The sequence below is a fragment of the Buteo buteo genome, chromosome 12, assembly GCF_964188355.1.
Source record: "Buteo buteo chromosome 12, bButBut1.hap1.1, whole genome shotgun sequence".
Taxonomy (NCBI): domain Eukaryota; kingdom Metazoa; phylum Chordata; class Aves; order Accipitriformes; family Accipitridae; genus Buteo; species Buteo buteo.
Window position 1 is genome coordinate 25,037,830 of NC_134182.1, and position 23,925 is coordinate 25,061,754.

Genomic DNA, 23,925 nt, shown 5'->3' on the forward strand with positions numbered 1-23,925 from the left:
CTCTCCCCTCTCCTCTCCCCCTTCCCTCCCCTCTCCCCCTTCCCTCTCCCCTCTCCTCCTCGCCCCGCCCCGCCAGTCCCGCTCGCCCGCGGCCCCCCGCCCTCCGCTGGGCAGGCGGCCGGGGACGGGGAGCCCCGCCAGCCCCGCCTCCCGCCGCCCACGGCGCCCCGCCCGCTGCGGCCCTTGGGCAGCCCCGCGCCGTCACGCGCCCCGCCCCCTGCCTCCCCCACCCCCCCCGAGCTGAGGGAGGCGCCGGGCGCGCGCACCGCCGGGGGCGGGCGCGCGGGCCGGCGTCTCCAGCTGCGGCGGCAGCTATGGCGGCGGCGGCCTCGCAGCGGGACCCGGGGGATTGGCAAGACTTCTCGGGCTTCCAGCCCTCCGCGGGGAGCGGTTCCGAGGCCGCCCGCGACAAAGGCGGCTGGGGCGGTGGGGATTTGGGGGCGAAGTTGTCCCTCTGCTTCGAGCCCCCGCAGGCCCGGGCCGGCGGCGGCGAGAGCCGCGTTCCGCTGCGGCCCCTCACGGAGCAGAGCGCCCTGCAGGACGACGAGTGAGTGCGGGCCCGGGGGGGAGGCAGGCGGAGGGGGCGGCGGCGGCGGCTGGGCCGCCCGGGGCGGAGGCCTGGCCCGGCCGGAGGGGCCAGGCGGGGCGGGGGCGGGGGCGGCGCGGGCTCGGCGGCTCGCTGGCCCGGCCCTGCGAAGGCGGTGGCCCCGGTGGCCTTGCTGGGCCGGGCCTTCCCCTGGCCGAGTCCCAGCAGGGCTTGTGGGCTGCGGGAGTTGAAGCCTTTCCCCGCCCGCGGGACTGCAGCTGGGAGCCCCCGGGCCCGGACCCGGAGGCGGGGGCAGGCGGACCTGTTCAGCCTGCGCGGCGGACAGGTTTGACATCGAGCCTTCTGGTCCCGTTTGCCTAACGGCCAGGGAAGTGCGTGAGCATCCCGGTGCCTCTTACCTCCGGGGCAAGAGAAGTAGCTGTTCGGAAATGCGGAGTGACTGAGGGTGGTATTTGTTTAGCGTCTTGCAAAATGCCCGCTGTTTCAGTGTTTGAAATTGGTCATGGAAAGTACGGAAAGCAGATGGAGAATAAGATGTCAACTGCAACAGCGATAATGGCTTTTCCCCCTGAGCAGTAGAGCCTTTCTGATCTATGCTGCTTTCCTGTTTTTAACGTTATTTTACAAGTATTTATACTTGTTATTTTACAGTAAATTTCAGTCAGCTTATCTTCACTGAAAATAGTGCAGTTTTTTCTATTACTTTGAGGTAACTAAATTGCATGTCTTTTTCTAAGAGAAGGAAAAAAAAAACCTGTTAGCAAAAGACTAGATATCTATGGTATAAACAATGAGGTAAGTTCAGAGAACCATGAACCGGAGACATGTTGGGCAGTGATGAGGCTCTGTCTGCCCTTCTGTGTCTGGCTCAGCCGTTCCTCTGACCTCCTCTGAGCCGAGCTAGGCAACCGCTCCAAACACGCACCCACAGCTTAGCACTTAGAGGCAGGGTTTGTTAGCTGACTTGAGGCAGCAACCTGCTAACAGGGCTGCCCTGTTTCAAAATCTGAACTGGTATACCAGAATAGGACTGCATACGTAAGCCTCTGCTAACAGCCAGAGAGGTTGTACACTGTAGACACAGTTAAGATCAACTATAGATGAGTGGTGGGCTGAGGTTAGCAAGAGTACTTCTGGATAAAACTAAATTCATGCAAAATTTTAGTATAACTTGTGCATGTTCATTATTCTCTGATAAATGGAAAGAAAGAAAAAAAAGATTTGGCTCAGAATTTGCTACTCTGCTAATTCCTGATTTTAATTGCAAAAGGCGAGAAAAACAGAAAGAACGCTAGGAATGGAATTTGTAGCTGAACTCAAATTTCATTAAAGGAAGGACTCATCCACCCCCCAAGAAGATTTTGAGTATGGTTATGTAAGTAGTAGTGAAGCTGTCTCTTCATCACATTGTTTTATTTCACCGCTGTGCATACGTTGTTGGTTTAAAAAGGGGAATAAATTATGTTTTTCAAAAAAAACATTTTCACTTCAAAACATTATAAAAATACTGTCAGTAACTTGTAGATGAGTATTTAGGGAGGAAAAAGTAGTCGTTGATAGAAGTATATTATCATTATAAATATGTTTACTGCTGATCAGTTGCTGCTTGTTTTAAGGTCTTTGATTTTGTTCCTTTATTCCTCTCTCCAGGATTTGGAATGCTTTGACTGATAATTATGGTAACGTAATGCCAGTTGACTGGAAATCTTCCCACACCAGAGCTTTGCACTTGCCAACACTGAATCTTTCAGAAAAAGGGGTAAGTTCTGATCAGCAGGAGTACCCTCTTTGGATCTTTTATACTCAGCAGGGAAATAAAACAATTTGCATCTGTATAAAAGAGTGTTGTCATTAAATGGCTTAAAATATTGTTAGTCCTTGGCATTATACATGAAAGGTTTTTAAAAATCAAACAACCATTGATGTATGTTTGCATCTCCTTGGGTTGCAATAATTCAGGGTTAGTTTTAGATGGATGTTCATTAGAACCAGAGCGTGATAGAAAAAATTGTAAAATGAGAAAATGTTTCACATAAAGTCTTTCTACTGTCTGTTTCATGTTGAACACTATTGTGGGTAAGAGAGGAAGAAAGGTGGGAGTACTCTGATTTAGTAAATCCAGTGTGATTTTTTTTTTAAGTTCATCTCATTCTGCAGTCAGGTAGAGACTGAAGTGGCTGCTTTTACAGGAAAGGTAACCCAGGAGATACTGAGAGTTTGGTTTGGTTGGTTTTCTTATTTAATGAGTAGAATAGTGGTCTGGGGAGGGAGCAGGGAATGAAGAGTTTCAGAGAGGTTTATAGAAAGGGTTGTCCTCTGATCTTCTTAAAAGTGGATTAAAACGCTTCAGGAAGAAAAGCTAGGAAGAACTCCCATTTCCCAGGTCTTCTGAGGAAACAAGTGGCTTATCTTTGAAACGTAGTGAAGTTGAGTTACGTTGTAAAAATATCTGTGTGTGTAACCTGAGAATAGGGTAATGCTTTGACTTCTGCCATCCATTATAGAATCCACAGCTACTTTTTACTGTGACAGGAGCAAAGATTGTTCTGCTGAAGAGGATACTTTGGGGTTCAGCAGGGGAAGAATTCACTTCCTCAATTTGAGTCTGATGATTATCCCTTGAATTTGACTTGTGTTTATTCTAATTTTTATTAGAATGTTTATTCAGATTTTCTAAGTGGGTTTAGAGTAATTAAATCCTTACATTTAAAGTAAAAAGACTTAGAACCCCCCCCATGCTGTGACCTTTCTGTGTGACTGAAAAATGGACCGGAAGACTGATGGATTTCTTGATAAGGAACTAGGTACAATATAAAAAAATGTTTCATATAGGTTTTTCTAAGTTCTTTGCAGGAAGTTATGAAGGAAATACGTAAAAAAAAAAATGTAAAGTGGTGTTGCTGGATTAGAAAGAATCTTAGGTATGCTGCCAGTAGAGGGAAATCAGTTTATGGATTAAACATATCTCAAGTTTTTTCAGCTTTCACTCCACCTGGCATGCCTTCTGATGTGTAAAGCCCATCTGTTTGGGAGTGCTTGACATACTGGTTTTTTTCTACTTCTCTGTGTTTCAGCAGTTATTTCTGGATAGGTGACAGCACATATGGACCAGCTAGTAGCTTGTTTTAACTTTCTTACAATGAATACTAACAGCCAAGCAACACTTCCTTGATGCATTTGAAATGAATAATATGCTGTTGCACTTGTGTTTAAAGTATTTCTTTTCCTGTTTTAGTAGGGGAAAAAAATGTAAACTGAATGAGGCTGATTCTTCTAATTATTGTTGCTTCATATCACAGATCTATGAACACTTTTATAAGGCTCTGACTGTCAAAGAAGTAGTTGGGTGGAAGTGTTGTACAGTGGTACAAAATTGCCCAGTTGCTTCTTTATTGTATTTTTGTTAGATTAAACAGGTCATTCCCTGGTAGGAGTGTGAGGACAGAAACAGGCATGGAGTGTGGCTGGGTGGAAGGCCAGGTGGTCCTTTTGGTATCAGCTGTAGCTTGGGCTGGTTTAGGTGGTTTATTAGCCTAAATTATCAGAATATATTCTGATAATCTCACAAAATGTTGTTTCTGGGATGTCAGGAGGAGAAGGTGATCTCCTGGATAAACTGTTATCCTTGCTTACTATACCATAGTTGTTGTCATAATCCTATATACATGGAAAAACATTTGAGGACTGTAGACATTAAAGGATTTCAAAACTGGGATGTATCTGTGCAGTAGGTGAACAGATGTTCTTAGTGGAGCCTTGTCACCACATGGTTATTGGTATTCAGATTCTGGAAAAAAGTGGGCATTTGAATTCATTCTGATGGCTGAAGAAATACAAATTTTATGTTTTCCCCTACAGACTAGCTATCTGGGGATATCAGTAGCATCTTCAAAATGAATCTGAGAACTATGAAAGTTTCTGAAGAAACTGGGAAAAATACAGGAATTACAACAAAAATTTAAAACTGATACACTGAGACCAAGGACTTAATACAGCTAGTCATAATGCTCATAAATTAGCCCAAAATCAGTTAAAGCAATTAAGCTCAAAATCTCAAAGGTTGGGGGTTACAGCTTTTGGGGGCTGGGGGGGCTTTTCTAGGTTGGTTTGGCTGGAATCTAGTAATATACAAAGTGCAGAAAAAGCAAACAACTTTGTAAATAAACTAGAATATATCACTGTGTGAGAGTAAAATATACCTGACTGATTAAGGAGGGAACTTAAATCTTTTACTATATGTATATCTTTGGTTTTGAAGGATGAGTGTAACTTGATGGTATATGTGTGGGAACAGCTTTATTTCTCTTTCTTTTAAAAAAAGACCCTAAGATATTGAACAATATATTTTTAAAATAACCTGGGGTCATAACCATGTTCTGTTTTTTTAAAACAACTTTTTTCGTGTCTTTTATTATGTGTAAAAGTAGAACTATAAAAGCACTTGAAATAACAGGTTTGTGTCATGTTAGAGATTATAGATAGGTTTTCACCCCACACTGACAAACATCTATCTTCATTTAAGATTTAAATATCTACATTGGATTGACTGCCTTCCGTGCAGATATCTGCATGTCATTGTGTATATGGTCTTTATATGCTGGGGGTATTTAAAGACTAACAGCTATTTTAACTTTCTCCAATTGCAGTTTTGATTTCAGTTCGTAAGGTACTTCAGTTTCCAAGTATTTGACAGCAGTTGATTCTATTATTATGGGCAAGGAATCTGTTTGATTCTTAAAATTCAATTCCACTTTTCTTTTTTATATATGTACATGTATTTTTTATATATATATATACACACACACGTGTATATCTATTCACATAAATGCACATTTTCATGCATTCTAGGTAAATGATAACTTGAACCTTGACCTCTCAGATGACGAAGAGCTGAGGGAACAGTTGGATATGCATTCTATCATTGTTTCCTGCATCAATGATGAACCACTCTTCACAGCAGAGCAGGTAAAATGTTCAGCAAAGACCGTGTTGTTGGTGTAGTATTTTCTTTTAGTCTAGTTATTTTTTGTTGTTCTTCCTTGTTGTTCACCATAGCTTAAGCTTCTTGATTGTTCTTTTTTTAGGGTTGTAATAATGTGTGAGATATTACTGCATCATTCAGATTTGAAAAGTATTCCAGCGCTTCAGGTGCGGTTGATAGTCCAGGGTCTTTGAAATCTTTATACATTTCTTACCATGAATTAGTCAGAAATACTACTAAATTAAATATATGTGTTAAGAAGCAAAAATATTTTCAGAATATTGGTGGTATTGTAGAGTTTGTCATTTTCCAGCATCACTGTATGGCCATTCATATCTTCATGTGGCTTTGTGGTTAGCAAGAATTCTTTCAAGTTTTTGCCTAATGAGAGCAGATCAACAGTTCAGCTACTAAGCTTTCAAATTACTTGGTGTCTAAAGGGTTCTGTTCCAAATCCATGGATTTACTTAAGTTATCTTGAAAATCACTCTTCTGAGTAAGGTTAATGACTGTCCCTTAAGATCCTGCTTTAGAAAGTGAACGCAAGAATATATTTTCTTGTTGTTTAAATGGTTACCTCTGAACTGTGATGAACATGGTTATTAAGAGTACAAGAGAGAGGATTGCTTGAACTGCCTCAGTTCTTTTTTACTGTAAGGTGGATCTCAGCACTGTCTACAGCCTTTAAACCTGTAAAAGATGATGTGTTATTTATTCAGCAGTTCAGTTAATAATTTAGTCTTTAGAAATATAGTCATTTCTATACTGAAAAGTAAGCACTCTATGCACAGGATTTCTGTTCTCATACTTTCTGTCTGGCTCAGATCTTAAGCCCAAGGATGCAATTCAGCTTCAGATTATGATGGATCAGTTCATAAAACTTCTCATAAGCACAGTAGCTTTTCAAGTTATTCAGAGCTTTTTTTTTTTTTTTTTGGCTTACAGAAGTATAGTGAAATGGGGGGTGGGGAGGTAATTGATTTTTGTTGTTGTTTTGCTTTCCTTCAACTGAATACTCAGGAAAGATATTCCAGCTATTCCAGCTCACTCTTCAGTTCTATTAAGCAGAACCATGTGTACCTTCATATACAAATGACTGTGTAGTTTCAACACACTGCTTGTTATAAGGTCACCAATTTATCGTGAAAAGGTAGTCTTATTCTCAGAGAGCAAGGATGGGGAGGAAATGTCAGTATGATTTTGTTGATTCTCTTCTATCCAGTCTTGGTATTAGTTTCATACAGCAGCATCTTTGCTAATCGAAAGTAAAAAAACCCTTAAGCTCTTAACATCTTTGCTTCAAATTTCAGGCTGTTTCTCTTTGTGCAGGAGGGGTTTCATAAGGGTTTTAATTTTTTGAAGGTGATTGAAGAAATAGAGGAAATGATGCAGGAATCACCTGATCCAGAAGATGATGAAACACCCAGCCAGTCAGATCGGCTCTCCATACTTTCCCAGGAAATTCAAACACTCAAGAGATCCAGTACGAACAACAGCTATGAAGAGAGTAAGTGATATTTATTTAGTATTTCGCTCTTATGCTTATTGAAAGTAGTTTAAAGAGTAAGTTTGCCGTGTGTTTGATTTCTAGCAAGTCCTTCTTATGAAATACCTGCATTCAAAAATATTTTCAAAATGCCCTGAAAGAATAAACTAGATTTAGAACATAGAAGACTTATCTTTGTCAGCTTTCTTAACTTAGAATAAAAACAAAACTTTACAGAATTTCAATTTAAAGCAAATATGTTGAAGCTTGATTCACTAGAATGAGATCCCTTCATAGATAAAGTGTTAAGTCGATCATTTTTGTTAAACTTTATTAATTTCTGTATTTTAAAGTGAGACACTTTCTTGAGGCCAGTACACTCTGTTTAAGAAGACTAGCTAAAGCTCTTGAAAGCTATGCAGTAAATAAAGAAAATGGTGTTTCTTTGGTACTGTTTCAGTCACTGCAACATATCTTGATATACAGTAACATAAAAATAAAGCAATCATTGGTTTTTTTCCCCCATAAGGACCTTGCATATTTTTCTCTCCTCCCCTTCCATTCCTCTTCAAAAAGGTTAAAAGTTAAAAGAAAAAAAAAACCAAAAACACTTTTTATCGTCATCTACTCATATGAAATCATCTGGTTTTCCCTATACAACAGGAAAGGAGAAATTACATGTATAGTTTAATTGTAGTAGGTTGAATTGTATGTAGAAGAAACCTGTGATTAATCAGTTTGATGATAGAAATTTGTTTCATCTGTGTGTTTGTCAAAATCAATTCTAGAAGGTGATGGAAACACAAAGAATATTTGCTAGATGACCCTTCTACTTTGGTCCCTCTTACAAAGTTCAGTGCTTTCTTTCCTTTAGTCTGGGTCAGCAATATAAATTCTGTAGAAGATTCAGAAAACTGGCCGACCTTTTGTGATATGACTTACAGTTTCTGCTACATTTCAGATTTATGGAGGAGATCCCATTTTCATGGTTGGACTCTTAGCTGTCTCAAGACATAAATTTCAGGAATGTGAAAGCAAAGTGTATACTGCTCAGCAGGGCTTCCTGCTTTTCTGACAGTTCCATATGTCCTTAGGTTTGGAGCTAATCAAGCTTGCTTGGCATTTCATATCATATTTATTTTGCTTTGCCTTAGGAGTTCATCTTGTCTATTGCATCTTTATGGTTTAAAGGTCAGCCTTGACCAAACAATGCCTTTAGTTAGTTTGGCAGATAATTTAACTTTGCTTCACCAGTTTCTCAGAATCTGCTTTCATGTCTTTTAGGTCACTGTTTTATGAAAAGCTCTTGCTACCTGGTTTTTTTTTGTGTGTGAAGCTGCTTCAGAATTAGTCTGCATCTCTCTGAAATTGTTGAAGGGTTTTCCTAGAAACTGTCTGGCTATTATAAGGCAAGTCAAAGGTGTTAATACTTAGGATTGAGTGCAGGAAATCGAAGCTTGTATTTACTTTCTTCTTGGATAGGAAAAGACATGTATTAAGACAGTCCAAAAATAAAACCAGTTACAGCTCCAGTTACACAGGTGAGTTCTTTAGCCTACATATCTAAGATTTAATCCAGGTAGCCTTCTGCATTTTAATTACTCTGTCTTCACTTGCCTCTGTCAGCTGAGTAGCTCCTATGTAGCCCTCTTGTAGGCTTTGATAATAACTGATCTATCATAAAAAAGTCAGGATTGCAGTTGGGTAATATTTACCTATGTTTTTGGAACAATTGCTTCTTAGGCTGTGAAGCTGGTTCTTAAGTGTTGGGACTCACTGGTGCTCTCTCTAGTCATGTTTCACAAGAACAAAACAGTGGTGCAACCTATGTTTTTTAGATTGTCCTTTGTACTGAATACATATGGAACTTAGTTATATTAATTTTTACCACAGAGTATACTCGATTTCACAGACTGTAAGGGCTATTCTGCAACTTACACCCACAGAGCACCAGATAAGCTTGTTGCTGAATTTACGTTTCTTCCCCCTGCTTCTGTTTGAGTTGATGTTGCTATTTGCTATTGCTGACAACCAGAGTTGACTTTGCAAAACGTTACTGCTGTGGTAAGACCTACTGTGGTAAGACCTACTGTGGTAACATGCAATGCCTGTGAGCACAGCCAAGATCTGTGTTGCAAGTAGAGGCCATAACCTGCATGCCACATACTTAGAATAGCTTAAACAATATAGGTGATGGATGGTTCAAACTACTTGAAAATTAGATCCTTATGCATATAGTACTGTTACAGTGTTTGAACAGAGTTTAAGGCCTAAGCTACTCTGAAAAACTGTGACTCCTTGCTGGAGAATTGCCTTAACAGGTTTTACTGCTTTTTCTTTAGTAAGTGACAAGGAGCTTTCTCCAATGGGTTTTCCCTGCTGTAGTTCAAGAGAGAAAAATCACATTCCACCTATTGCCTTTGATGCTTCTAAGGGCTATACTTTTTTGTAGTTGGTGGCCTTATTTGTATTTTTCAACACTTGTCCGTAGGCACTTTCCCTTACAACAGTTTTTTTAGATGTGACATGTACTAGACTAATTCAATGTAACCAAATAATTACGAACATGTAGCCAGTGTCTTTAAACATATTGTACCCTTCAGTGTAACCAGGACTAGCCATCTCTGAAATGCCAATGAAAATTATGTTCTGTGACATAGCGACTGCTGGGACTTACTAGGTTCCTAGGTGTGTCAGACTTAAAGTCCTCAAAGAACATGCTCACTTTTAACCCAAGCAAGCCTCAGAACATTCTTTTTGGTCGTAATTTCACTCTCTGTAATACATGACCCAACAGTATGTTCAAAATGCAAGCGTGGAGGGTTTTTTGTTTCCAAACTGACATTTTACAGGCTTCTGATTTAGCTTTCACCAATTCAGTCTCATGCTTTCTCAAAACTATTCATGCTTATTTTTGATTGAAACAAGCCTGTCAGCTAACTTTGATCTAGGTCCTTGTTTCAGGTAATAAGGGCCATGCTTTTGACTACAATTCCCAGACAAAGAGAATTTGGAGGATTTTGTTGGGTTTTCTACTAAATGCATCTGAAAGTATTATCATAAAAGCTTGGCGCAAGCTTTTATTAATATGTATCTATACCTTAGCAATATCCCCAAGAAGAGTATAGTTCCTGTATTACTGTAGGTGAAATATCCAAGGATTCCAGAGATGCCAGTGTTCATCATTGTGTCAGAAAACATGGAAACCTTTTACTCTGAACAATGAGCATAGATGCAAAGTAATAGTTAACAGAAATGTCAGTATTAGAAGTTAAGCGCTTACTTCAGCTTCCATAACTACGACATGCTCTTCATATTTGCAGATTATTCCAGATTTCTCAGAAATAAGAAGAAAGTTCAACCATCTTCTTGTTGCTAATCTAGTTGTCCCTGTTTATTCCTTTAAGAATATTGTTTTGTTCTGTGTAGTTTTAGAATAGAATTTTTTTGTTTTTAAAAATTTCAGGGTGCTTTTTTCTTGTAATTCCCACAAGTATTCTCATGCTTAAAATCTTGACAGATTACTTTTTATATCAACTATTTATAGGAGTAAAAAGATTGTCTGTTGCTGAGTTAAATGAACTGCTAGAAGAAATTGAGACTGCTATTAAGGATTATTCTGAGGAACTGGTACAGCAGCTGGCTCTACGAGATGAGTTGGAGTTTGAGAAGGAAGTGAAAAACAGCTTCATTTCTGTCCTCATCGAAGTACAAAACAAACAGAGAGAACACAAAGAAACGGCAAAGAAGAAAAAGAAGCTGAAAAATGGTAGTCCTCAGAATGGTAAACAAGAAAGAGGTCATATGCCTGGAACAGTAAGAAAATTTTTGTAACTATTTATCCATTCAAAATATTTTTTTTTTCCCTATGGGAAGTAGTAGTCCTAGATTCTGTCAAGATACTTGGTACACCTGCTTCCATGCCTTCATTTGCAGACAAGGCTTAGGCACTTCCTATTGAGATTATGTTTTTCACAAGGTCATACAACATTTTACTCTTCTCATGCTCAAAAGATTTTTTTTTTTTTTATTGTTTGCAAATTAGGCTGGAATCAACATACCTTTCTTGCAAAAAATACTGTCTTTGGACGTCCTGCTGTGCGTTCTGTTGTCAGTAGGCAAACTCATTTATCTGTTTGGTTTCACTGTATGAATTTTAGTATGTGTGTACCACTGTTAGTCTTGGAGGAAATTCGGTGTTGTTGGTGGTGTCATTGTACAGATGTTTGTCGATCATGTTGCTTTTTAGGTAGGAAAATAGTAAAAGTCTTACCATGGATCTGTTGAAACCTGGGGCAGAGTTACTATGTCCAATGAGAGACAGGGGTGAGGCCAAAGTGTAGTGTAGGTGTACAGGGAGGAGATGATTTGGTTTATTCTTTACAGAACATAGCAACAAAAGGAAAAATTTCTTTTTCAACAGAGTTTGAATAATAGGAGGCAGAGAATGAAAGAAATTAGGTTATTATCTTGTCAATGCAATTTTTTCTTTCTTATCTGTCTAGTATAATTTTAAATTACTTAAGTGGGATATTAATGTTAGAATTTCTTAGTGTCTCTTATAGAATGCAGAAAATGTGGTTAATGTATTGTAGGTCTTGGCTAAGTCCCAGAAAGAATGCTTCCATTTGACATCAGAAGGTTTTGTGTTTTGTTTTTCAAACATAAGGAATAAACATTTGTAATGAAACATTAATTCTTCAGAATCTATTTCTAAACTCACAAGAATAACATACCTGTGATATAACCCAAATGGAATTCTGATCTTGTCCGTCTAATGAAAAGCGTTTGTGTATATAGCTAAGTTTTAATGGAATTCTTAAGAAAGTGTATGTCTGGAAAACAATACAAAATTGTCATCCCTTTGCAAGAGCACAGTGAAAAGTTCAAATGTACTCCTTTTTGGTTCTCAGTCATGGAAAAACAGAAGGTGGTATTCTAACTATAAAGAAAAATAATTATTTGGGTTTGAAACTTGAGCTGAGTGATCCATAAGCTATTCTGGTTAGTTTCAAGTTTAGAGATTTGAATGATGCTTTCAAGTATAACTGTGCATGGTCCCAGTATAAGACATTTTCGTATTTGGTTGCTTCAAGATATAGATGTGTCAGATTGCTTTCTGAGAGGAATTAAACAAACTAGCTCCTAAGTAAGACAATAGGCAACATACATGTGGTTCCTTTGAAAATAGCTTTCACTATGACCAAGTACAGATTTGAGAGCCTTCTCCCAGAAAGAGGTGCAAGCTTCTTTCCTTCAATGAGCTTTTTTTTCTTTTTTCTTCTGTTTTTTTTTTAGGAAGTGCTGAGAATATGCATACAGATAGTATGTTCAAGTAACTTTGTGAAGAGTGAGTTTCTGTTAATAAATAATGTAAAAATTAGTAATTTTATTAACTAAAATTATAATGAAGCCTCATTTAAATACAAAGCTTGCGAATAGGGTTAAATTTTTATACTCTTAAGAAAAATCAATTCTCCTGTAGATACTATAATTGTATTTTAATAAACAGAGGTTTTTAATTCTTTGTCCTTAATACAGCCTTTGGGTAAATCACTTTAAGAAGGACTTCTAAAACTTCTTTACCTCTCTCACAAGGGCAAACTGGGGAGTAATTAAAAATAGTCAGGGCTTGAAGATACCAGTTCCTTTAAGTAGGATATCTTAAAAGAGTTAAGATGGCTTTGGCAACAACTATGTCTATTTACTGACCTCATTGTGCTTTAGAAGCAAGTGAATACTGTATTCCAGCACATTTAGTCCCCCTCTCATAAATAAATACATTCAGATAAGCGTGCTGAGGCGTGTGCATCATATTGCCCTGTGTCAGCAGCCTAACAGTTTCTTCTTTTTATATTCTTGTCAGTTGCTGATTTTTGTATCTCATGCTAAACATCAGAATTGTTTGGGATTTGTTGGTTTTTTTTTTTCACTTCTCCAGCAAGCAAAAAGGATTACAGAGTTCAAGAAAAAAAGACTGTGGTTGGATTATATATTAATTTTTCTTTACTTTGATTCCATGATTCCCTGTAATGGAGCTCAAAATTGATATGGGCACATTATTAACTAATTGTGTATATTTTATCATATTACAAAAATTATGGGGAATACTAATTGTTGCTTCAGTAATGGAAAAGGAAGCATGAAAGCATTAAATGTTTTAAAGAGTAGAGCTGAAAATGACTACCTCTCAACAGTGTTTCTAGTAGGTGCTTTAAAATCTGAAAAATTGGTATCAGCAGAGTCTCAAAGTATATTGCTTAAACTCAAATTTTAAAGGAGATTGTACTGTGAAATAAACTTTAAAAAATACTACTACATTTGAAATTGAAGCAGACTTAAAAGGCAAGTCTCAATTATTGTGTCTGCAGTGTGAAGATTTTGTTTGATTAAGTTTTGATGTAGATATACTGCTGAACTGCCTTGACAAGGTTTGCTTTTTAATTATAAAAATTAAGTAGGTGAACAAAAAAAATAGAAATGTGCTGAAATACATCTTGGAGCTTGTCGTTGTCATTCGTCTTTTATAGTCTTGATAAATGCTGATTAATAGTCGTCTTCTGAACTTTTCTCTGTCCCTTTTTTCTTTCTGCTATGTTTTCACTACTTTTAGCGCTTCAGCATGGAAGGGATCTCAAATGTCATACAGAATGGCTTCCGCCACACGTTTGGAAACTCAGGTGGAGAGAAACAGGTGCTGGGCTATTTTCTCTCTTTTCCTCATTCTTTGCCTGCACTTTCGGTAGGAGCCGAGATCTTGAAAACTGACAGTAGTTGAAGATAAATGCTGTGACAGGAAAAAATAGGACAAAAATGTTGGAAACTGTACTCTTTCCCTGCCTCAGGACTCTGGTCAGCCTACAGTCTCTTTCTCTCCTCAGCAGCTCGAGACAGTCAGGACTTGATATCCTGATGCACTGAAATAATAACCCTTATTTCTTACCCCAGACTAAAAGTCTGGTTTGGCATAATGCATGCTTCAAATACATTGCATGTCTGTAAAAATCTAATATCCGGTCAAAGAATATGTATCAGGTTAGACATAGCCTTTCAGCCTTCAGCATTAAGGACTTGGGTAATATCTCCAAGTGAAAAAAGGTTTTCTTTTTTCTTCAAATGTTTAGAGCCGATACATCTAAAAGCAGAGTAGCATCTAGAAAATGCATGGACTCTACTGTATGTCTTTTTGCCTTTGAAAACTGCATGAAGTTAAAAGCAGCCAAATGCGTGCAATGCAGATTACTGATAAAAAAATACATAAGCCATAGGCAAGTTTGTGTCTTTTCATTGACTATTTAAATGTTGAAATACACAGCACAGAGACCCACATTCCATAGATATCAGTGTAGATGTTACATATATGTAAGTAGCAAGATTCTTATGCTTTATTTCAAAGTAATACTTAATTGTTTGTTTCAGAACTGTAGTATGTATTTTATTGAATACATTCAGTATTTTGGTAGTGTTAATGCTTATGCTGTTGTTCAGGCTTTTGGCACCCATTACAAAATATTGGTATTTTGTGTTATTTAACACATACCCACCCATTATAGTTTATGCAGTTGTGTCAGAGGAGTGTGTTAGGGTTTGGTTTTTTGTTTTGTTTTTTTTTTTTTTTACTACTATTTTATTTTTTTCCCCTGGTGAGAAGTGCATTGAGGCAATAAACTGCCTGGCAGTTCAGAAGTTGTGGCTGATTAGGCTTTTGTCTGGAAGATGAGTGGAGTATGCTGCAGAGGAGTTCAGGAGGTGAAACAACTCCTCTCCAGACGTTTCTGAATCATGAGGTTAGAAATCATGGACTTACCCTCTTTCTCAAGCAAGGTATATGTATGAGTGTTCATGAATCCATAGATCTGCTATTTGTCCCCAGCTGTGGGGATCCTCAGCACATGCATAGACCTTACCTAACAGAGTTTCTGTGACTCTACATTATCTCAATACTGGTAAAGTAATAGCTGTGCTGGGGTTTTTTTCTTTGCTATCTGTAACATTTAATAATATATTACAGCTGTTTACCTGTATCTTTAGCTGTTTTAAATTTCATATGTTTTCATAAAGTGAACATATTTAGCTATGCCAGCCTCTCTTACTTTTGATTAAAAGACTGCTTATATGCATGTCTCTCTTTAATGCACTTTTTCTTATTTGACTGCCTCCTAACTTTCTAGACATAATTAGCATAATCATGTATTAATAACAACACTGATTGGATAACTCTTCCAGTTGTTTTTTGAGTTAGTTTACTAATGTTATTCTTCATGTTGATCATACTTTTCCCCCGGTTTATCTTGTTAGCAGGTTTATGGGGTTTTGTCCCTTCCTGTATCCTAAAGCCAATCATAGAAATAACAAGAACTTAAAATAAAAAATAGGGGAGAAAGGTAGGAAAGATACTATGTCTTTTCTGATTTAGTCCTAGAAATCTGTTTTTCTATGGCATTTGGGTTTTGTTTGGGGTTTTTTTTTTCATTTGTTTGGTTTTTTGTCACATTACCAAACCCTGGCCCTGCTTTTAAAATTGGTGTCATCTTATTGCAGCAAGTTGCAAAGTAAAAAAAGTATCAGATGTTCGGTTGCTTAGTGGTGCTCTCAGAATATTCATTTGAGTGTTTTTTCAGGGTGTATTGTCATAAACTCACCTGAACGTGTTTTCTGCTAGCAGGGAAGAGTTAGTTAACAGTCTGGAGTTGTGCTCAAAAAAAATGCAAGGACAGACAATTTTTTGTATACCTTAGAAGGTAGAAGTTCATACGCATAAAGTCACAACATACAAGTTTATGACAAGTTTGTACAGTTATTTCAGAACTCTTTCGGTTTTTAATTTTAATGGTATTTACTACCTTCTCTATTTTCTGGATAGTATTACTCTGATAGTGGGTACTTTCCTTTTTAAAATTTTAGTTCTTTTGTTTCTGTGAGACATGAGTAAAAATGACTTGAAATTTTTCAACATTTAAAGAGAAACTTCCAGTGGGAATTCCCTGTTCCCATCTGATAATGCAGCTGGAAAAAAACACCGACTGCATAAAAGCCATTGAAATGCTGGTAGCTCTTTCGGTGATTATATTTCCAGAAGAAAATTCAAAATAGTCATCTTCATTTTGATTTTTAGGCATATCGAACACTTTTTATGGGTGATTACAAATTGCAGTGGGAATTGCTGCCTTACGATATTGTCAAATCTGCTTCGAAAAGTTAGAGGTCACAGTAGACTTAACACTTGGTCATGCCAGTAAGCTACACTTTAGTCATTTTTTTCTTCTTTTCATATTATGTTATCCTTCACACAGCAATTCAGGGAATGAGTTTTTATAGTGCAGTTATAGAGACATTGTTATGGCAGCAAAGTGTTAAATGAGAAAAACAAGGTGATTTCTGGAAACTAAGAATTAATTTATTTTTTAATTATTTCTATTAGAGAGGCAAATTGGAAGGTGGGGTTTACAGCAGAAGGAAAACAGGGAATATTGATGTTTTGTCCACTGACACATGTCCTAGTAATTTATTGTCTAGGTAAAGGGTAGAATGCCACTTAGTTCTGAAGGCTGGAAATGACAGCCTGAAATCTGATTTCTGAGTTAGTAGATCTACTTTCATCTCTGACATTTGCAGATTTAACAGCCTTATATCTAGCTGTTGATTCCAGTAATTTTAGTAAGAGTGCAGTTCTCTGACAATATCTGTTGATTACATCTGCTAGAAAAGAAATTGAAAATTGACTGTTTCCTAAAAAGTGTTGCATACTTTCCTCTGCTGTGCTAAGGCGATGTGAGAAAATGCAAAAGGGAAAGGGAGGGAGACAAGCACCCTGTGTTTGCATAAGGTCTTGGTGAGGTGTCAGTACATCCTGTACAATAGGTTCCCATAAGTGACACAGAACTGAGTCTGTGTGTCTTGTAGGCAGAGGATATGATTAAGCATGAGGTGCATGATCCTGCTCTAAACATGGCAGTAGTTACAGCTGCATTTGGTAACACCAGATCTCCTTCTGCAAAATTAACCTCTTCACCAGAGTCTGAGTTACACTTGACTCTTGCTCAAAATGTGGCTACTAGGAGAGGAGGAGAGTTTGTATATACCATGTTTTCTGATTGTTACATGCGGAACCACATGTGTCTCAAGTTGAATGAGAGCTAGAGGGTTGCTTTCCCTACTGCCTTGTAGCTGTTAACTCAGAATAAAGTTCCTCTTAAATTCTTAAAAATTGAATTGAGTGAGATTTCAGGAAGCTTTTTCGTTGGGGAAAATCCCAGTAATTTCAGTACTTTTGAAATCCTGACCTCTTTAAGAAGATGCATTCATACAGGCTGCACAATAAGATGGTGCCTAATTCATTTAATAAAAAAGCAACAGGGTTGCTTCAAGAATTAGAAAATAAATCTTGGTTGCACTGCAGGTATGAAAATCCTGAAAGATTTAAGAACATTTTAGCTTTTTTTTTTTTTTTTTTTTTGTTAGCTGACAAGAATGAAAGATTTCGGTAAAGAGTAAATAGAACAAACATGGAGTTGGTTTGAAACAATCTGTTCGCACACTCGACTAGTAAAACTGAGAGTTTAATTAAAAATTCAAATGGTGGGGTCTTATGTTTAATTAGGCTTGGTTTGATCCTTTTGGTTGGAAGCGTATAGCATCAGAAGGTGAAAGTTGTTTTCATTTTCACCTAACTGTGGGCAGTCTAATTTTCTTTGCACAGAGGGCTGTAGATCACCTTTGGAGCTGGGACTGGGCAATGCTCTTTCACCTGTCAAAATCCTTGGAATGTTTCACATTCTCAGTAAGAGTTAACCAGTCATTGAGAAAATCCTACAGCTGTTTTGAGGCTGTTCAAACACAGTATATGTGGAGTTTGAAGATTTTATAATTTTTTTTTTATTGTCCCAGATACTTCTTAGCACACTTCTACAAAACTGAATGCCTTACTTAAGGCACCCCCACAGCCTCTATCAGTTGTGCTCTGGAATCCTTTAAAAAGTTGTTATCGGTTTCCCAAGTTATTTGAAGGCAACATTAATATTCACCTGGAAAGATTTATTTTTTTACTGTACTTCGTGGTAAGAAAGAATTACTTTCCGATTTTTGATACAACTGGTGACACTTGCATGATATTTATACTTTTTTTTCTTTTTTTTTTAAGATCAAGTTTGCAAATTGTTCATCTGCATTCATAGTGTTGTTTGGGGGGAGGTGGTGGGAAGGATGTTCTTCCTGCTTTTATTGGATTGTAAGAAGTACTTTAAATACATGAAGGTCTTCTGGTTGTTCTGGAGGGAGAAGAGGAAAGATTTTACAATTGGTTTGCATAGGCTCTGAGGAAGAAACCTAACAAACTTTTTACTGTAAACAGCTCCAATTTTTTAAATACTTTTTAGTGTTTAGCTGCATGACTTCTAAGATGGTCACAGAATTTGAAAAAAAAAAAAAAAGTTGGCTTCTGTGATAAAAGCTTTGGGATAGGAAAGGTAGAATCTTAATCTCTTGTGAAATATGATCTTTTGAAAAGCTTTTATTGGTGGCTAGCAATTTGAATTGCTACAACTTTTGCAAAATAAAATGCAAGCAACATAAATTGCTTGAAAGGACTGTCAAGTAACACTGTTTTTCATTTGACAGTACTTAACAACTGTGATTCCTTATGAGAAGAAAAATGGACCCCCATCTGTTGAAGATCTTCAAACATTAACCAAAAGTGAGCATATGAAATTCCCCCGCTGATCCTTTCCTCTTTGTATTTCCAGCTGTGGTTGCTCAAAACCAATGAATCCGTACAGTTATCTCTTCCCCCTTACCCTATGGCATGTACGTAAGATTACATGATTTTTAACCATGCATTTTGGCCAGTTTTTACTTGTTTTCTGAGCCTTCACGGTATGTTTATTTTCTAGCTGTTTTCTGGAACCCTGAAGGCTAGAAACAAACTTGCATGTATCAGGAAGTAAATGTTCTCACTTTATTTCAACAGGTGGGCCTTATGGAAAATACTGCATGTCATGGAATTTTGCAATACTGTCTTACAGTACCTGATATACTCCTGTTTGTTTCAACTGGCTGTGCTTTACTGAGGTTATTGTAATGACTTCAAAAAATTGGAATGGATGTTGGGACACTTAAGAGTAGTTGTATAATGATTGCACTTGATTGGCCTTAAAACAGCCTGCTTCAATCTGGGTTGGGTTTTTTTTTGTTAATAAATTTTAATAATTAGGAAGTATAAACCAGAGTTCTGATAGTGCTTTGAATTCCCCCTTCTTCACATCTTTTTAGGCCAGATCCTCAAAATTATTTATAAGTTCAAAGTCTGCTGATTTGTTTTTTTTTATTCTAATTTGCATGTAAAATAAGGTGGTATTTTTAAAAAAAAAATTAAGGTGATGAAATACAGCAGAGCATCTCTGGGAGTCAATGGCATTTCCTTCATTTGAGGTTTATAGGTTTATAGTTCAAAAATAGATGGTACAGTGTGTCAATGTATTTGATCAGATCTCAGTGCAGGGTTTTGGATCTAACTACGTCTTAAGGTGCTTTCCAGCAGCACGGGTCTGTGATTCCTCAGGTGGCTGAGGGATGGTAAAAGATTCATTGATTGTTTCCTGGAAAGAGAATAGAAGTATTTTACAAATTCTCAAGTAAATGAAATGTTTAAGCAGGAATTAAATTCCCTTTATTTTTCTTCAGTAGGCACCCTTAGCTGGTAATTTATACTTACTCTGTGACAAATGCATATTTCATTTTATATTTACTCCTGCAGAGAAATTTATCCTCTTGCCATATTTAAATTTCACTTGAAAATATTCTCAAAAATTCAATATTAAGCAGAGAGAGGTTAAAGCCTCCTGAAAACATTTTGTGTAGTTTGACAGTTTATTAACAAAATGTCTTGTACAAATGCAGTGTAAAGAGTATTAACAGTATTGCCTTCTGTGGGCTGGTTGGACCTTGATCCTGTGACTCAATTGCATATTTCTGACTCACTCTCTCTGCTGTTAAGGCAGACAGTAAAGCAGGTGTTTGGGGTTCGTTGGTTGTTTTTTCTTTCAAAGCTGTGTATTATTCCATAGTTATGAACACTAATGTTTTACTTCAACACAAAAATTGAAATAAAACACTTGTTAGTTTAGAGTCTCAATGTGAGGAATTTGGAGTTTATTAAATACTGCTGCTATTCAGTATAATTCTGTACTTTTGATTCTTTAAGTCATTTCCAGAGCACTTCATAAAGGATTGTTGTTGGTTTTGTTTATGGAGTAGGAGACAAGCTTACATGTGTCAAGTTTAGCTAGTCTAAATGTTTTTCCCTCTTCAGAAATATGCAAGGATGGACAATTTTGACTTGATACAAGTAACAAAAATGACATTTTGGCATTATTCAAAGTTAATGCCAAATTCAGTCATGTATTTAAGATTTTCTAAGCTACAGCTGCTAATGTTCACCATTTCAGGGGAAGAAAACCACCAACATTTTCATCAGATCATTCACAGCAGGTTTTCTCCAGAAAAGTGTCATTATTCCATGATTCGAGTTGAAGATCAGGGAAATAAATTAAGTAATGGAGCATACTTTTTTGACCTAAGATTCCCAACCCTCCAGTAGCTGTTAGCACATTTTAGTTTTGGATATGGTGACTTTATTTTTGAGAGATTATTTTATAGGGAATACGTGCTTTTTTTGTTATGACTGATGACATTTTACTGTCATAATTAGTAAAATGGGTCTCTTGCATCCATCTACTGTGGAGTTCAGTGAGAATTATACAAGTGAAGGGTGGAGTTATGATGTGTCTTGTTTTATGTTCTCATATGCCATTTAAGAGTTTTCTTCCTAATCTGGTAGTTATATCCCTATGAGTAATTGAAACGGCTCCACAGGATTTCTTTTGAGAATGTTGTCTTTAATTTATGACTAAATATCTGAATATTTTTTTTCATACTTCAGTCCTGCATGCCATGAAAGAGGATAGCGAGAAAGTGCCAAGCTTGTTAACAGACTATATTTTAAAGGGTGAGTATGTGTCTTAGCAGGGCTTTTTGTATTCTAAATTAACTTAATGTACTACAATGTGTATTTGAAAAGAGTAGTCCTACAGCATTCATGAATTATGTTGCCCTTCTATCAAACACAACTCTCATTTATATGCAATTCTATTTTGTCCAAGGTTTCTGAGCATATAGTTCATAAATAAAACATGTTTATTTTGTTTGTAATAGTATAATACAGCAAAGTTTGTGGTGTATATTCAAATAGGTGAAGGACATCGACCGGAGCAGAGCAGCATGGCTTACAAAGTTAAGTGGGTATAGTTAAAAACTTGTGTTGTACAGGTTTTTCAGAATCAGAATTCAAACTGCCTATGGTAATAATGCATTTGCTAGATGAAGTGCTTATAGCTTCATTTTAAGTGTTAACCTTCTGATCAATAGTAAAAATTATTTACTTTACATTTACTTGTTATACCTTCTTCACATTTTATTTAAAAGGTTTGTGTACGAGTCATTTATTTTCCAGTCTTATACATTGATTATATTACTAGAATGTCAGATGCTGAAGATCACTGCTTGCTTTAGCTTTAAGGAGTTGTTCCAGGTAGTTTCCAGGTTGTTAAATTACTTTCAGATGTTTTTCTTCTGACTTCATTTTTTGCCTAGATCTTACTAATGCTTATGTTCTTACTTCATTCTTGGCATATAAATGGTACCGTCATCTTAGTGGTTAAAGTTTAGCATATGCATCAAACACCCATTTGTTCAGATCTTGGGAATACAAAAGGATGATGGATGCCTTTTTATTTGCCATCCAAATATATATTTTGTTCTGTTTCATGTTCATACGCTGCCAAGTTTTTCTCTTCTTTTGGTATCACGCTTTCCAAGTCTCACTATTTTTTCAAATACAGTCATTTGACTTAAGTCCGTCCATGTGATTTTTAAAGGTTTTTGTATTTCTTACACAGACTTCTAATCACTCTCATTTTGCAGAGATTCAAAAGTACTTTCAGGTTAAAATTGTGGATGAAATTTAGTGTGCTGTTGCTTCAGAAAATCTGAAAAGAGAGCTGTGCAGTATTCTAGAAGCTCCGATAGACTTCCTGTTGGAAAAGGCTCATTTCTAAGTTTTGTGTAGTATTGCAGAACTACCACATACAGTAAGAATGCAGCGATCCTTTCAGTTGATTCCTTTGATTTCTCCATTGTTTACTTACCCTTTCTGAAAATCCTTCTTAAATTAGACAGATGAATTTGATTGAGCTGAGAGCCATTTAGGCTCAAGATCAAGGTTTTCTTAATGGTGGTAGCACTAGACTTTTTTTGTTAAGCAGAATCTTTGACCCAAGAGGATGAACTGTTGCCAATAATTATAGCTATTTACTCTTCATCATTATACATCTGGTAGAAACTGATTGAAATGAATAGTGTTCTTTACAGTGTCTGCTCTTATTTTTAGACTTAGCTATCCAGTAAAGCTTTCAGATTACTAGGATGCTGAGAAGAAACTGGCCACCTAGGGAAATGGAGAAAACTTCTGCAGAGGAGGCTTCTAAAAGTAGATTAGCTGAACATATGACAGGCTGATCTAGGAAGCTTGAAACTGAGGTTCCCTCCTACCTCTGCCTCTGCATGCTCATGAGTTTAAAATCACCAGGGATGTTCTACTAGCTAGATGCAACAATTACAAAATCATCATACTCACATTAACTGTTGGATCAAACAGGTCATCATACACAAGCACTGTTGTCTCTGAATTGTAGAACACAAATTATGGGAGTATGAAGAGTAATCACTCATATCACTTGTACTGAAAGGAAAAGGTGATTTTTTTCCCTCAGCTACCATTTTATTACTGAACAGAACTAAGCCTTTCTTGATCTTCTGTGGGTCTGTTGGCACAATGGCAAGAAGTCATACAAGCTAGTGAGCACAGAATATTACTCTTCCTTTCATTGTAGCCTTATCTAAGCTTCATATCGCTGTGTTTAGATTACCTTAAGTACTTACAGCTCAGCTGACAGTGTTACATTGTAGTGTAGATTTATCCTGTGGAACAGGCAAAGTCTTCCAATTGTTTCTGAAGTTGGAATCTATTTCTGTTTTTCTGCCACTAAACTTTTGGCCTGAGGCCTCAGTGAGACTTCATACATGGTACAAAATACTCCCAGCCACCTCTCTATTGTCTGGAAATTATTTTTAAAGCTTGTTAAAGGGAGATTAGATGATTCTATACAATCACTTAAAGCAACTTTCAGCTCAGCTTTTGTACCTGAAATTCCAACCTACTCCTTGAATTTCAAAAGGAGTGACCTACTTTTTGAAGAGTCTGCTCTCTTCACTGGAAAGACTAAAAAGGTCTTGGCAAGGTGAAATTATTATGAGGATTTAGGGGTTTGAATTTGTTTTCTAGAAGAAGCAGGAGGATAACAAGTTCTGGACCCAGTAATAATCATCCTTATGTTACAGTGGTAATTGTATTCATTTTACATTTTTTTTTTACTCTATGATCTAGCTATTGTCTTACACTGAATGGATTCCATTTCCTTTTATTAAGCTTTAATCAAGAAATGAAATTTTGAAATATGTGAATTATATCACCAAGGATACTTTGTTCTGTTAAAATCTGTTAACTTGTTTCTTTGAGGATCATTTTCCAATCTTACAACAGAAAAACAGGCAGTAAATATGTGACAATAGGGTATGTGTAGCTTTATGGAAAATCTGGTTAGTGTGGCATTTGTCAGCACTAGGTGAAACCTTCTTTCTAGCTCTATATTCCATTTTACAGAGCAAAGAAAAAAAAATCTTAGCAGTTCTTAATGATTTTATTTTTTTTTAAAGCAGCACTGTCTTTTTATTCTATGGTATTTTAAAAAATTAGAACATACCATCTTATGTGGGTGTTATGGCTGTCCACAGAATTAG

The 23,925-nt window shown here is 37.2% G+C and overlaps 1 protein-coding gene across 7 annotated transcripts in view; it reads left to right on the forward strand.

The window, feature by feature from the left end:
- Nucleotides 1-238: 238 nt before the first annotated feature.
- The window catches only part of FEZ2 (fasciculation and elongation protein zeta 2), a 49,793-nt gene continuing 26,106 nt past the window's right edge, over nucleotides 239-23,925 (forward strand). For 3 of the 7 annotated variants that reach the window (XR_012652509.1, XR_012652508.1, XM_075043080.1), the window contains exons 1-8: nucleotides 240-547; nucleotides 2,198-2,306; nucleotides 5,396-5,512; nucleotides 6,891-7,035; nucleotides 10,562-10,830; nucleotides 13,628-13,708; nucleotides 18,631-18,706; nucleotides 20,951-21,016. Coding sequence is in view for 4 of the 7 variants with exons in the window: in XM_075043080.1 (XP_074899181.1) it covers nucleotides 315-547; nucleotides 2,198-2,306; nucleotides 5,396-5,512; nucleotides 6,891-7,035; nucleotides 10,562-10,830; nucleotides 13,628-13,708; nucleotides 18,631-18,706; nucleotides 20,951-21,016 (1,096 nt within the window). In the remaining 3 variants the exon portion in view is untranslated. Of the gene's footprint in view, nucleotides 548-2,197; nucleotides 2,307-5,395; nucleotides 5,513-6,890; nucleotides 7,036-10,561; nucleotides 10,831-13,627; nucleotides 13,709-14,665; nucleotides 14,886-18,630; nucleotides 18,817-18,979; nucleotides 19,081-20,950; nucleotides 21,017-23,925 lie in introns of those variants that run through there. The other 4 variants (XM_075043084.1, XM_075043082.1, XR_012652510.1 and 1 more) reach the window with 4 other exon arrangements.